General features: G+C 35.9%; 1 protein-coding gene across 1 annotated transcript in view; it reads left to right on the top strand.

Moving 5' to 3' along the window:
* Positions 1–15,714, top strand: part of LOC150077561 (inactive hydroxysteroid dehydrogenase-like protein 1) — a 157,673-nt gene that overhangs the window by 43,097 nt on the left and 98,862 nt on the right. Inside the window, exons 3-4 of the mRNA XM_090386921.1 lie at positions 426–539; positions 8,977–9,035. Of these exons, the coding sequence (XP_090243047.1) occupies positions 426–539; positions 8,977–9,035 (173 nt within the window). The remainder of the gene's footprint in view (positions 1–425; positions 540–8,976; positions 9,036–15,714) is intronic.

Genomic DNA, 15,714 nt, shown 5'->3' on the forward strand with positions numbered 1-15,714 from the left:
TTTTTGTTTTTTTATTCTGATATTATTTTGTTGTGTTAACTAATACATTATAGTACTTAGCAGCACAATTATAGTGGCAGTCGATCAGATGGCATTTAACATTTCTTTACATAAAGCAGCACCATAATTATATGAAAAAAAAAATTGTGAATTTTACCTTAGCAATATTTAAAGTATGTTTTGAATTGTATGTATGGGAAAATATAAAATCTGCATTTTATTTCTCTCTCTCTGCCAGCCATAGAGATTAATAACAAATGTTAATTTCCATGAATCTATAACCAAAAATAGTCGCATGACTTTTGTATGCTGTTTGATTTTTACAGAGATTAATTCAGTCTGAAACAATATTTGTGGACAACAAAGCTTAACTGGAATGTTAAAAAATATTGTTGGTAATATTACTAAATATAATTTTTATGTAGAAGCAGATTTTGGTGTGGACACTTTTGTCATACAAGCTGATTTTGGAACTGGAGATGCCAAGATGTATGAAAATATAATACAGCAACTAGAAGACAAAGAAATTGGGATTCTAAGTAAGATATATATATATATATATATTTTTTTTTTTTTTTTTAGTATTACATAGCACAATAAAGATTTTCTTGTGTAAATAGTTCTGTGCATATTCAGATACCATATAAATTTTTGAATATGCACCATGCCAAAAATATATTTTATACCTATTAGCTCTTATGAAAATAAACTACAAATATAGTGTAAGTGCATCATTTCAACTATCTTATATTGTGATCATCCTTCACAATGAATTACCATGTATTGCACTACCTTGAATAAGTAACACTTCACTAATAGAGAAGACTATTGTTACTTATTTCAGTGGGTGCCACCAACCAGACTGCACTGTTTAAAGCAGGGGTTCCCAAACTTTTTGGTCAGAGACCCCTAAGTAAAATTCAGTAATAACAAAGACTCCCAAGAGCAATAAGCTTCAGGTTAATATATTTTATAAATAGTGTTTTTAGAAAATGTATCCAACTATGATTTGCAATGCATATTAAAAAATTTAATGAACACTAACACTTACTGCATGTCTAATGTGAAGGATGTGGTTGGTGTGCTTTTAGAAGAGAGGAAATATTTGGTTTGTGATTTGTTAGTTTAAATCTTAGATCTCCATTATTTTCGAGATCTACTCGATTTCTCTGCTTAGTTAAAATACTGTTAGCATGGCTAAATCTGGCTTCTACCATGTATGAACTTGGAAAAGTCAAAGGCTTGAGAGTTTTATACAGTTTGGGGTAATTTTCAGTAACATTTTTACTTGTCCAAAATCCCCTGAAACTTTCTTTTGAGTGATTTAGCTTCTAGGTAGATCTTCATTTGAATAATTTCCTCTTGCAAAATCCAGATCCAAATCTTCCCATCACCCTTTGCACGAAATGGAGACATAATCCATTCTGGAACTTTCATATCTTCGAGATCCTTGAATCTTTTTTTTAAAATCCTCTTTTAAGCGTTCGAGGTGAGCAATATAAATATGTTGACATCTGAAAACTTTCTTTCGATTGATCTAATGATGACATATTTGGAAAGAAGTGAATTTCTACAACTCAGTAAAGTTTTGAAGAGCATTAACGTTTTTTGAAATCCCAAAATAATTGTACGACTCTGTATAATTGTAATGTCTTTGCCTTGCAGTTTTTTTTTTGGTGCTTCATTGAATGCTGAAAATATATCAGCAAGGTAAAAAGGTGGTTTTTACACTGACTAAATTTATCAGCAAATGATTGATCGTGCTCAGACTGAAATTCCACCACTGAGTTATAAAGTTCTACAAGCCTTTGCAAACAGTTACTTTTGACAACCATCTTACTTCTGTATGAAGGAGAAATTGGTTGAAATTTGTCTTTTTTTTTTCACATAGCATAGCAAACAGTCGGCTGTTAAGAGCATTTGCTTTTATTTTATTTATTACCTTAATACAAATTTGCAAAGCAGCATGCAATTCTTCACCTATGTGTTTTGCAACAAGGTATTGTCTGTGTAAAATACAATGCACTGTTTATATTTTAGGATTTTCTTTTTTAGCTAAAGCTAAAAATCCTTTGTACTTACTAACCATAGGTGGAGCCCCATCTGTTGCAATTACTAAAGGGAATGATGTACTTTTCAAAATACTCTTGCACACATCTAAAAATTGTTTCACCTTTGGAATCTGTTTTTAAAGATTTGGCAAAAAGTAATTCATCAATTACTGCTTTTTTACTCGTACTGTAATACCATACAAATGACATTAAAATATTTATACGGTCAGTCCTCGTATAGCACGATAGTTGTGTTCCTAGAAATCCTCGTGCAATGCAAAATCGTGCAATATAAACAGGCCCTATGGGGAAAAATAGGGTTAGGTGCCGACCACCCAAGATTGAACACACATTTGTAACCAAAACAGCACCAAGCACAATAAATAATCGTAATAAAATACTTACATATTTTATTACGACTATTGCGTAATACAATATTGCTAATGCTTTTGCTTCTACCACAAGAAAACTTATTTTTTTGTTTGATTTTTCTATCCAAACAGATGACAGCCATTCCATCTCTTCCAGTTCTTTGTGGATTTTAATCTAATGGATTTTAATTACACTTTGAGTTGTTCCTGCAATGAAAGTTTTTATTTTCTCTGCATTCTTTGTAATTCTCGGCATTGCCTCATTTAGGCCTGTAGCACGTGCAATATCAAATGGTCTTTCATTTTGCTCAGTGTTTCACAATTTCATATTTTTTTTTCTCTATCGACAGAGGTGGACTGGCCATAAGCCTTACCAGGGAAAACACGGTGGGTCGGAGGCCAGTGTGATTTTGGCCATAAACGCTAGTATGAGGCCACTACAAATTTTCCCGGGTAATAATTTTTGACTCAGTCTGCCTCTGTTTATCAATATTGCTTTTCTTTTTCTCTCTGAAGCTGTAGTGTCTTCACCAGGACGCTTCCTTTTCACACCTTTTAAGTATTTTACATATTTTTAGGGAATAAAGCACAATTACAAAATGAGGAGGCACGCCTGATACACATAAACAAAGCTATGCGCGTGTAGCAACTGAATAAACAACACCGTAAAGGCAGACACACACTATGAACACCTCACTAGCTCACATTTTACTAAAGCACATTTCTGGGGGTTACTACCATAAAACAATAAAAACAATTTCCAGTTGCGTTCTTGCTAGTGGAATCTGTTATAAACTACTAGTAAACTTGATCTAATTGCATTTGCGATAATACTGATAACTGGAATTTTACGTTGTTATGGTGAAATGTGTTTCCCCTTCACTGATAAAAAAAACATACATTTTCAGAATCTTCTCTTCATTCCTATCGTGTTGTGTTCAGTTGGGGTTATTCAGTGTCCGACTGCCATTTCTTGTAAACACAAAGGTGAATCGTGCGTAAGCGAATTCGGTTCGTGTTATATACGATATCGTTCCCCTATTTATAAATCGTGTATGATTGAATTCGTTTAGTGTAAACACATGTTATACGAGAACTGACTGTACTTCCAAATGTTGACTCGTCTAATTGCATAGCAAACATAACCTCTTCCAGCTCTGAATTTACTGTTGCTTGGACATCATTTGCCATCTCAGCAATCCTCTTTGCACTGTATTATTACTAAGTGGAATACCCTTTAAAACTGTAGCATCCTTTTTCATAACTGACTATTGCTATTTTTATAGAGGGTAGAATTATTTCTTCACCAAGGGTATGTGGCTTTCCTTTCTTTGCAATTAGAGCAATATCATACGATGCTTGTAGTCCACTGGCTGCCAGTACTGCAGATGAATTTAAAAAAATTTTCCTTCATTGTCTTGAAATATTCAAGGTCTTTGTTGCTTTTATCATTATGCTGTTTTTTAAATGTTCTTTTGTTTTTGAAGGTTTCAGAGCATCATTACTAAATGTTTTCTCACATAAAAGACACATTGGTTTTGTTTCATTACTGGGAGAAGGCACAAACCAGAAATTTAAATATTCTACACTTCTTTTTTTTGTGCATCAGACCTGATCATTAGAAATTTTCTGTAAGAAATTATTTCAACACAATTTGAACTCTTATTAAAAATTAATAAACTATTAAAACAAAATGAATAATCCACTCCCAAACACTGCAGAACAAAAATTTCTAGTGACACTAGAAATAGCACTGCAGTTTGACGACAGCAATGGCAGTAAAACGAAAACTGAACACGACCACTAGAAAGAAAATCTGCTTGCACACTAACTAAAACAATTTGTTTTAAAGAGCACACAGTGATTGTCACTTGGAGAATGGACCCCCCCCCACCGGGTGCCATTTGACTGTAAACACACTGTTCAGTGTACACTGCAAAGTCAGTCGTAGGAGACACATTACTACCAAGCTACATTATATATGCGTTGTTCTCTTTGGGGAAAGCTGAAGCGAAATGAATTGCCACACTTCATCCTCTTTAGATTTTTGAAAGTTTAGAAAATGATTATCTTATAGCCGAGAGGTGGATTAAGGACGAAATAGGCCCACAGCCATATTTCATTTTGGGGCCCTGGCCGAGAAAACAAAAGGGAGTGAGTAATGGATACACAACATAAACTGGAAGAGAACAGAAAGGTGAAGTCCATCATTTACTGCAGGATTTAGAAGAAAAAGCGTTTTAAGATGTACTTATGGATGAATGATGTAGAATTTAATTTCCAATATAATCTAATTAAGGATGACATACAAAGGCAAAATATGCAATTTTGAAATTTAGCCAGCGGTAAGGAAAAATTAGTTATGTTTAAGGAAAGTTGAATTACTGTTAGTTTAATTTGGAATAAGGATTTATTCGATCACAATACAAAACAATTTTTTTATTAAATTAAATTTAATAACAAAAACAACTTCACAATGCTAAAAATTGAACTTGTTAGAAGTTGTACAAACTGAAATGATCGACTTGTTCCTCCTCTAAATTTGTAAATTGTATTACTGTTAGTCTATTTTCCTCCTTTGGCCATCTTTGAGCATCTGTGTGACTGGACATGTTTCTATTATCATTTCCTCTATTTTCTTCTGCTGACTGTCTGAGTTAACTTCTTGTTTCGTATACTAATTTTAGAATTATCTTTGTGAGGAAATAGTTTCTTTAAAGACCCCTAAAATAATCTTTCCAACCCCCAGTGGCTTTATTAGGAACTAAAGACCCCTCAAATTTGCCCAAAGACCCCGGGGGTTGCTACTTGACCACTTAGGGAATCCCTAGTTTAAAGGCTTGTTGTCCTTTCATCAATGAGTGGACAGGTACCCTGGTATTGCAATCATGACAACTTATTTGTTGAAGTTAATCCCACAATATGAGAGATGCCAAAAGGTTGTCATGATAATACTATAATAAATTGAAATGCAACAAGCTCATAATATTGAGCTTAAAATTATCTATTAAATATTGGTGTAGATACACCATAAATAGCTCTTATGAAAATTAAAACTACAATAGTGGTGTAAAGGCATTTCAACTGTTACTCATATTGTGTCATCCTTCACAATGCTTTATTATAGTAAAATGAAGAATGGAAAGATTTTCATATACCATCTTTCAAGGATATTTATGTAGCAAGTAGTGTTTCAGATATTATTCAAACTTCAAATATTATTTAAAATTTGGCAAATCTAAAGCCATTCTTAATTGTTTCTTCATGATCTTGCTCTAGAGTTTAGCATCTTCAGAGACATACTGTATTTTGTTTGAAAGGTTTTGATGAGTAAGTGATCTTTCTCTCTCTCTTGAGGGCTAGGAAATCTGTTATCTACTTGTATATTAGTCAAATTAGAATTTTTTTAATTATATAATTGAATAATGCCTTTGCTGAAGTTATGCAATTCAGCTGTTCACTATTTTAGTGTGACAGTAGATCTCAATAAGGATATAAGAATTTAGCAACAATTGCTGTAGTGTAATGTGGCACAGAGTGAATGAGGAACCCATCTTGATGATGGGTTCTTTCAAGTGTGCTTGCTTGCTTGTGCCCTATTTTTGAAATAAAAAAAAAAAAAAAAAAAAAAAAAAAATTCAAGAAAGTGTTTACTTTTGGTTGAGAATAAAATTACTGTCTTGCTTGTATAATGTATTATACAAAGTACTAAAAACTAAATATAATCAGTACTGAATCTTAACATTTACTAGTATACATTCAAAAATATCTCTTGGATAGCCAGTCATATTTTGAAAAGTATTTTAGAAATGAGTAATTGAAAATATACTAAATATTTAAATATTTAACTGAATCTGTAATTTACAAAAGGATTAATTTAGCTAAATTACATGAATTTGGTAACTCAAATTTCAGTGTCAGAAATATGCAAGCTGAAGAAAGATTTTACCCTTCAGCTTGCATTAAAAAGCAAATTCAAATTTGGAAAATTCGTTGGGGAGGGCTAAGAAGTGGGGAGGGTTTAAGTACGGTGTTACGCATCAGGTTTTTGCATTAAACATAATGCAATTGAATTAGTCTCTTCTGTAATGATAGTTGTGGGGATCAAAGTTATTATGGAGGATTATGGGAGTGTTCAAAAATTTGTTTTTTAATGTGATCCAAAAATGAAAACTATTAAAACTTATAGTACTTTACATGGGTCGAAGGCAGAAGATACTTATTGACATTGGACTAGAACTTCTATATATCATAAATTTTAAAAAAAATATGAGAAGTGTCATTCTTTAAACACAGAAGTAGAAAGATTAAGAGAAAAAAGTTATGCAACTGTAGAGCTGAACAGTGAACAGATTTGCCTAGTTAATTCATGTATTTTGTCTGATTTCTAAAAAGGTGATATTAGAAGAATGGTTGTAATTCAGAAGGACTGCTTTGATTGCAAGCAGTTTTGAGCTCTAGTTTAAACAGAAAATGAAGGTTATATATATGAAAACCCCAAACAGGAGATGTATTAGAACTAAAGTTTGAAGGTTGAGAAGATAGGTTGAATGTTGAGAGGATGAAAGAAGATGCTTGTTGACATTTGACTAACTTCTGTAGATTGTAATTTTCAGGAAATTCTCATGAAGGAAGGTTTTTCCAGAAAACAGAAGTTGAATGAATAAATGTTGACTGGTTGCAGCATGTGTTCAAACTGCTTTGAAATAGTGGGTATTATATTATATTTTATATTAATCTTAATTTCATATAATCTGCTTTTACCTTGCAGGCTTTTTTTTTTTTTTCCATCGTAATTACACTTGACAGGTCAGCACCCCTATCCAATACAATGATAAAATACATTTGTCTATATTTCATTATGGCTGCTAGGTATTTTTGCTGAAGGGTGACCAGAAATGAACTTTACAACTTTCATTTCAAATAATTCCTAGAATAAAGACAAAACAATAAATATTTTAACATAAATGCTTTATTTGGACCTTGCAGTTATTTGTGGAATATGTTAGCCAAATGGCTGCCACACAGATGCTAGCTCTTTCAAGAGCATTTCTCATAACATTTTTCAAGGCGCCTCCGTAGCCAGGTGGGAAGGAGCAGCAGTGCATAGCACACGCTTCTTGATTAAACCGGGGTTCGAGCCCGTCACCACCAAATACGGAGGATGCGGAAAAGGTCTGGGAATGACCCCCGCATATCCCGGAGCAATATGGCCTTAGTTGCTAATGCTCCTAAAAACCAAATCACAAACAAACAAACATCATAACATTTACACAATTTCTGGCGATATGTCAACTATTGCTGCTCAAATATTGTTCTTTAGTCGTTCAATCGACGTTGGCTTGTTGGCATAGACACGTCCTTTAAGATAACCGTACAGAAAAGTCTGCAGCAGTTAAATCTGGCGATCTTGACGACCAGTCGATGTCACTGCTTCTGGAGATTAATTGGTGTGGAAACACTCTCCAAATTTTCGATTGTGGCTTGTGCTGTGTGACATGTAGCCCCATCTTGCTGAAACCACATGTTTTCCAATTGCTGTGACAGAAAGTTCTTGATCGTGGCACAGTAGTGGTCGCCGTTCACAGTTAGTGTTACCCGCAGAGTCTTCAAAGAAATAAGGTCCAATAACACCTCCTGACCAAATTCCACACGACACTGTCACTTAGTGAGGATGCAATGGTTGCTGATGAATCACTTGTGGATTTTCAGTGCCCCAGTAGCAGCTATTGTGTTTGTTAACCTAACCACTGAGGTCGAAATGGGCTTCATTGCTCATTATGATTTTCTTGTAAAAATTCAGATCTTCATTAGAGACGAGTAAGACTTGAATTACAGTAGTTGCGACGGTATTCATGGTCTCGAGGCTGAAGTTCTTGATTCAACTGTATCTTATATGGATACACATGCAAATCTTTTTTGAGAATATTCTGCAGAGATGACCGCGAAATTCCAATTTGTTGGGAACATCACCGTGAGGACGTTTTCGGTTCTTCAGCTACACTTTCATGCACAATTTCAATATTCTCCACTGAGAGTGCACTTCTAACGTGGCCGGACATTGGTCTATCTGCCACAACACCGCTTTCCTTGAAATTAGCCACTAAACGAATAATCGTGGGTCTGGAAGGCGTATTGTTTCTGCCAAGAATTGGATGCAATTTTCTGAGGGTCACCGTTATTGATGACTGATTTTCGTAGTATGTTTTAATAATAAGAATGCGTTGTTGAATCTTTAAACGATCCATAACAAATTTGCCGTGTCTACACTGCTTGACAGTCAAATATGCACTCTCACGTTCGAACAGAACCAAAATAGCGGCTGTTATAAGTTGTAAAGTTATTTTTTTGGCCATCCTGTATAACTAGTAGTGCCCTGGATCCATAATCCAGTTTAATAATTTAATACTTTTTCTTGCTTGCTTAGACATTAAGTAATGTCATTATATCCTATTATTTTTATCAATATTATTTATATATATATATATATATATACATACACACATCAAACTGGAATTTTTTTTTACCAAACTTAAAATTTATTGCTCTTTCAGTAAATAATGTGGGAGTAATGTATGATTATCCAAGTTACTTCCTTGATGTTCCAGAGAAGGTAAGTTATTTTGCATTCAAAGCAAATCATTAGTTCCATAACCAAAACAGTTATTGATGAATTCAGTATTTGAATAAAATGGCATTTAAATTGCAAATGTAAACGTGAACTTAATATTGATCATATTAATAATTATAAGTTGTATTGACAACATTCATTTAAATTTTTCCAAAAACTAAGAAAAACAACCTGTAATCAGTGAATAAATGATGCATCAGTGGAAATAAATTTGTATGTTGGAATTAAGTATAAGTATTTGCCATATAGGGCAAAGAAGGCACAAGCTTTTGCTGCACTGCAAAAAAAAAAATAAAATAAATAGATAAGAAAAGCACAAGGTTATGTGCTTACCTCATGTTTGTTTGTTTGTTATTTGGTTTTTAGGAGCATTAGCAACTAAGGCCATATTGCTCCGGGATATGCGGTGGTCATTCCCTGACCTTTCTGTATTTGGTGGTGACGGGCTCTAGCCTCCTCATGTAGGTAACTGTCCAGTTGACTATCTAATTTCTTCAAACTGAATTCTCAGTTCGCTGGCTAAAAAAAAAAACTTTTTTTAGCCAGCAGCCTAAAAAAACATTCATTTTAGTAATCTCTCTGTTTTATAAACCACAGTCAGGTTCCCTCTGAGGTGCTTGGTTATCAAGCTCTGTAACCCACATAATTAATCTTACCTTGTACAATTACCATTTTGTTGATCTCACCATTCAAGTTTCTTGTCTCTTTGACCATTTTAAGAAGTTTATCTTTTTTGAGATGAAGCCTTCATGCTTGGACACAGTATTCCAAATGTGGTCTTACAATTGCTTTATTATATGGTGTGTTAGTTGTCTGACGGCACCAGGGGTTTGCCCCATCTCCGCATTGTATTCTTTGTGAGTGACAGAACTGTGTGGAGGCCAGAGATTTAAGTGTGTGGGGAGTGGTCTGTTGTGTAGCGTTATGTTCTGTTGTTTCTCTGACCATTTAGACGTTGGGCCTCTATTGGGACCCACTGTTACCCACACTTTGCCACAAGGAGGCAGGTCAGCAACCCAGTAGATTTAGGTACTCTGTCTGGATTTTGAGAGTTTTTAAAGAAATATCACATATAAATCATTTAAAATGTCTAAAGAATTTATAAAATATTTTGCCATGTGGGGTTTTATATATTAGCTCATGTAAACCCAAAACTAAATTTCTGAACATCACATTTCAAAGTGTTCTGTTTTTTTTAATTGGATTACATGGGGAAGATAGCAAAAGTAATTCTGGACTGTAAAAGGTTAATGTACTTCTCAGTGGAAATCATTTCCTTTTATTGCACCCTAGATTACACCTAGTTTGAAAAGCCTTAAAAACCTTTACCTTGTACAAACAGTCTTACTTTCCAAGAAATCTGTCACCAATCGCCAGGTAATTCTTCAGTGGGGCAAAGTAAACTTGGTTAACTTAATCCTTCTAAACTCAGTTCTATATCTATTTGGGATTATCTTGACTTGTCTCTTTTGGCATAAGCATGTCACATATTGCTTCTTCATTATCAAAAAAAAACTGTGTTCAAATCCATCCTTCCATTTAATGTTGTTTGCCTGTTTAGGTTGGTGCCCCCAAAACCCCTCTCAAACTTCTAAACTTCATTCACAAGTTCAGTCAGATTAATTAATGGCCTATTTCTTACAAAGTCTCTCCACTTTGTTTCATATACATTCAATTTCTACTCCATGCCTTTTTTTTTAACTTTTTTTTATAGATACTCCATAGGCACTGATTTTTCTGAATTAGCATCTGTAATTCCCTCACTCTTTCAAACCAGTCTCAATGCATGCCACAACCATTCAGCATTTGTTCCAACACTGAGTTCACAGAATCAACATTTCCTCTTTCTCGGTGCCTCCGTAGCCAGGTGGGTAGGAGCAGCAGTGCGTAGCACACTTCTTGATTAGACTGGGGTTCACGCCTGAGACCACCAAATACGGGGGATGCGGAAAGGTCAGGGAATGACCAACGCATATCCCCAGAGCAATATGGCCTTAGTTGCTAATGCTCCAAATAATAAACAAACAAACATCCTCTTCCTCATTTCTCCTGTTTTTTTTTTTTTTTTGGAAGGACCTTTTTTCACATGTATTTCACAATATACAGAAATTAAACAAGTAACTTCTGTGTTCTCAGCTTTCAGCCCGTGCACAGTACTAATACTAAGTATTTTAGGGTAAATAATCCCTTTCAGTGTGTGTGTGAGAGAGAGCGAGAGCGAGCTTGGAAAGATGGGGGATCACCCTACAACTGTTAAAGAAAGAATTAGTAGTAATAATAATAGTTTTTTTTTTCAATTATTATGAAATTTAACAAAATGAACATGTTATTACAATTGATTTACTAACACATTATCAGATTTTAAGGGGGATAAAGAGCATTATTATTTATGTGGGGGACTAATGATATTAAATGAATGCAACCTAATGATTTGTTGGATAAATATAGAACCATGCAGTAAAACTGCTGAGAGCTAGGACAGAATGTGTTTGTCTGAAATTCTGCCCAGACATGATAGGAAGGCATTAATCCACAAAGCTTTCAGCTTTGTGGATTAACTGTGGACTTGAGAAGGGGGGTCTTCAAGGCTCTAGGGGTGGTATAATTTTATCAGCATGGGTGGCAACTTGTAGATAAACTTATTTTCTAGAGATGGTATTCATTTGAACAGAAATGGTGCAAGGGCTTTTGCCAGTATCATTGAGAATACCTAAGGGTTCAGGGAAACTTCTAGTTAGGGGTGGGAGAAGGGTAATATAGACATTTGTTTATCTGATGAACCAAAACATTATGACCAGTGAGTCGTTATGCAAATCGAAGCAACTGCAGGTGAACTACAGCACGTGCGTGCGTGGGTCTGGACACTGTAAAAAAACACCTGATACTGAGCTCCGTTAATCAGTGTTACTCTTATTCTTCAGATGGGAAAGGCAGCAGACTTAAGCAAGTTTGACAAAGGCCAAATTGTAATGGCCAGAAGACTGAGTCAGAGCATATCCGAAACAGCACGGCTGGTGGGAAGCTCACGGTCAGCCGTGGTTAGTACCTACCGAAAGTGGTCTAAGGAGGTGAAACCCACAAACTGCCGGCGAGGTGTTGGACAACCACGGCTCATCAATACTCGAGGTGAGAGAAGTCTCTCCCAGATGGTATGTGGCAACAGAAGGGCGACTGTGGTGCAACTAGCTTGTAATTGGAATGCTGGTGACAGGAATAATGCGTCAACACACTACATCGAACCCTGCTGAAAATGGGGCTGCGTAGCATGCTAACCAAGGTTCACTGGTGACAGCACCTACAATGGTCACGCAAGCATGGAATGCTGATTACGGGAGTACTGTGTCACAACACACTACATTGAACCATGCTGAAAATGGGACTGCGTAGCTGCAGGTTTCCAAGTGCCCAATTTCCTAATGGTTCACTGCTAGCGACAGCACCTACAATGGGCATGCAAGCATCGAAACTGGACCTTGAGTGATTGGAAGGTTGTCTGGTCCAATGCATCATGTTTCCTGTTGCACCATGTGGAGGGCTGTGTACGTCGTTTACCTGGGGAAGCGATGGTGCTTGGATGCACCGTGGGACAAAAACAAGCCGGTGGCAGTAGCATCATGCTTTGGGCAATGTTCTCTGGGATACCCTGGGCTCAGTCATCCATGTGCCGGGCACTCTGTCTACCACCTACCTAAACATAATTGCTGACCAGGTACACCCTTTCATGGCAACTGTCTTCCCTTTGGTGGCGCCATCTTTCAACAGGATAATGTGCCATGCCACACCGCCTGGATTTTCGAGACTGGTTTGTGGAACTTGAAGACTTCCAAGTATTGCCCTGGCCTCTAAATTCCCCAGACATCAATCCCATCGAACTTCTGTGGTTTGTGTTGGAACAGTAACTCCGATCTGCGGGGTCTCAACCACAGACCTTACAGGAGTTAAAGGATCTGCTGGTTGGTGTTGGTACCAGATACCAAGGCCTCCATAGCCAAGTGGTCAGGAATGTGCAGTAGCGCACGTTCTGAGTAGACCGGGGTTCAAGCCTCTGACTGCTAAATACAGTCGGACCAGTGTGGCAGATTGTGGTTCATTTCCCTTAGCATGAATTGTTGAGGAGGCTTCCATCCTGCAATGGATTGATAATTGCTGCAGTTTACCTTTTACTACAAGATACATTTAGAAATCTTGTAGCGTCCCTGCCTCACTGGGTACAATCTGTTTTGGCTGCACGTGGAGGACCAACATCATATTAGGTAGGTGGTCATAAGGTTTTGGCTCATCGGTGTAGGACAAAGTAATATTTGCACACATCTGAAGAATTCTCTTTTGATGCTGCAACAGCTGATGTTGGCAAGATGTTCTGAGGGTAGCAACGTTTCAAATCATTGGGAAGATAAAGCTAGTGAAACAAGGCTAAATAACTTCAAGGGATACATCAGGATAATAAACTATAGAATAATGCTTAGCCTTAATTGTCTTTGACCAGTAATGTTAGAAGTATTGCCATTAAAATGGCTGAAGTCCAACTCCATAAATTGGGAATGAAGAGTTCCATTATGGTATGTATAATGTATTTAGACATAGTAGATGGGGGTGGTGGGGTCAAGCTTCTTATCAAAAGCAGCTTGTGCACGAAAAGTGCTTTTGCTGAGTTAGCAGTTACCTCTGCCAGCATAGAATCTGTGGTATTAGTTAAGTGCATACTTTTTTTTTTTTTTACTGGTGCAGCAAATCCTGTGGCTTCGTTGCATTGTTTGACTAATACTAAATTTATTTCATTTAGTTTAAATCCTTAACATTTCCAGAGTATGTACACTAATTTCTTTTATGTGTTGACTATTGGGTTGTATGTACACATTTGTTTCTCAATGTAATCTCAGATAACCTGTCTGTTAACATACAAGTTTTCCAATGCATGCTGCCATCTTTTATTTCCACCAGAAAGTAGACAGTTTCAATAAATGGTAGCTTTTAAACAGCTTTTGAAAATCAGAAGATAGCACCTGTCAGCTAGTTATCTGATTTGCATTTATAAAAGCTTGCATTCAGATGTAGAAATAGATGAAATTGAATTAAATAATAGGGAGATATACAGATATTACTGCTTTTAAAAATAACTGAATTTTAAAAAATTTCTTCTTAACATTTGATTTTTATCATTAATTTCATTCTAATATGTGGAACTCAGATAAAAATAAGAATAAATTAATATTTTAAAAGCATACATATAAAAACAATTCTTTTCTTTAAATTTTGTGAGAAGTCATTCATCAGTTGACCATTAGCAGAAAACTCAGTTGTCAGCCCATAACCTGATAAACTAATTAATGAAAGAAATCACTAATGATAAAGTAAAACCTTGGCATGATAGACTAATTGGGGTAAAGCTAATGCCAAAGCTGATTAATTTATTAAACTTGAACATAGTAAATCCACATTTTGTGGATTTATTGGATGATTGTTTTCTACAGCAGCAGGTTCAAGAGGCAAACAAAGGGAGCAATACTCTTGATCTGATTATCAGCAGTGCATATTTGTGAATTAAGAATTTGCAGATAAAGGAACCACTACGTGGCAGTGATCAGTGTACTGATGTGGGATTTACTTAAAGATGTAACTACCATAGAGGATAAAGGGAAGGGCTCTTGCTTTCATAAAGGTGATTACAGTGGGACCAACTGATGATGTTACCAACAGCAAATTCTAAATGGGAAGCATTCAAGGAAGTAATCGTGAAAGCTACTAGGCTATTCATACTGATTAAGAAACACCATTCAAGGTTTAGGCCTAAATGAATGTCAGATGAACTAATGAGACGTGGCAGAGAAGAAAATGCAAGGGATGCATATAAATTAACAGGTGACACAGAAGTCACAAAGGAGGTTAGGCAAGCAAAGGCAGATTACAAGAAATCTTTGGCAAAAGATGCAAAGAAAAAAAAAAAAAAACTTTACTTCTATAAACTCTAGGAGGAGGATGAATCATCAATATAGACTTGATATTGAGGGTTCAACTGTTGATGATCCTGCACACTAGCTGACAAACTAAATGAGTACTTTGCATCTATATTCATACATGAGGAATTTTGTAGGGAAGTGGAGGACAGAAACTTATTGAACACAGGGATCTTAATGATTTTGTGAAATTGAAAGCGAAGTGGAGGAGAAATTGTTGAAGTTAAACATAAAGGCACCTGTAGTGGATGGATCTATCCAGTTATAAAGATGGCAAAGGAAGTAAGCAAACCCTTAGCCATAATTATGGGAGCATCTTTGGACTCAGGGAGGCCCCCCACAGACTGGAGATGTGCATATGTATCCTAATTCACAAAGGGATCAAAGAGGAAAATAATGGAGTCATTAGTTAAAGAAGCATTGCAGGATCATCTAGACAAGACTGCAATAATAATTCAGACATAGCATTAGTTTAAGGGGAAGTCTTGTCTGACCAATTTGATTGGATACTATGATGTGGTTGTGAAGGAACTGGATGCAAAAAAATAATTTTGATATCATATACAGGTTGATCATCACTAATCCGGTTCCACCACTAATTCGGACATAATTTCTGCGAACGTAATTTCAAATTTCCCAGGTCGACGCACTAACCTGCCACTGATGTTTTGATTGTGTTGGTCGCAGCATCAGCTGTTGGCTGATGC

The sequence above is a fragment of the Mastigoproctus giganteus genome, chromosome 12 (genome assembly GCF_048544385.1).
Source record: "Mastigoproctus giganteus isolate SK-2022 chromosome 12, ASM4854438v1, whole genome shotgun sequence".
NCBI classification, from domain to species: Eukaryota; Metazoa; Arthropoda; class Arachnida; order Uropygi; family Thelyphonidae; genus Mastigoproctus; species Mastigoproctus giganteus.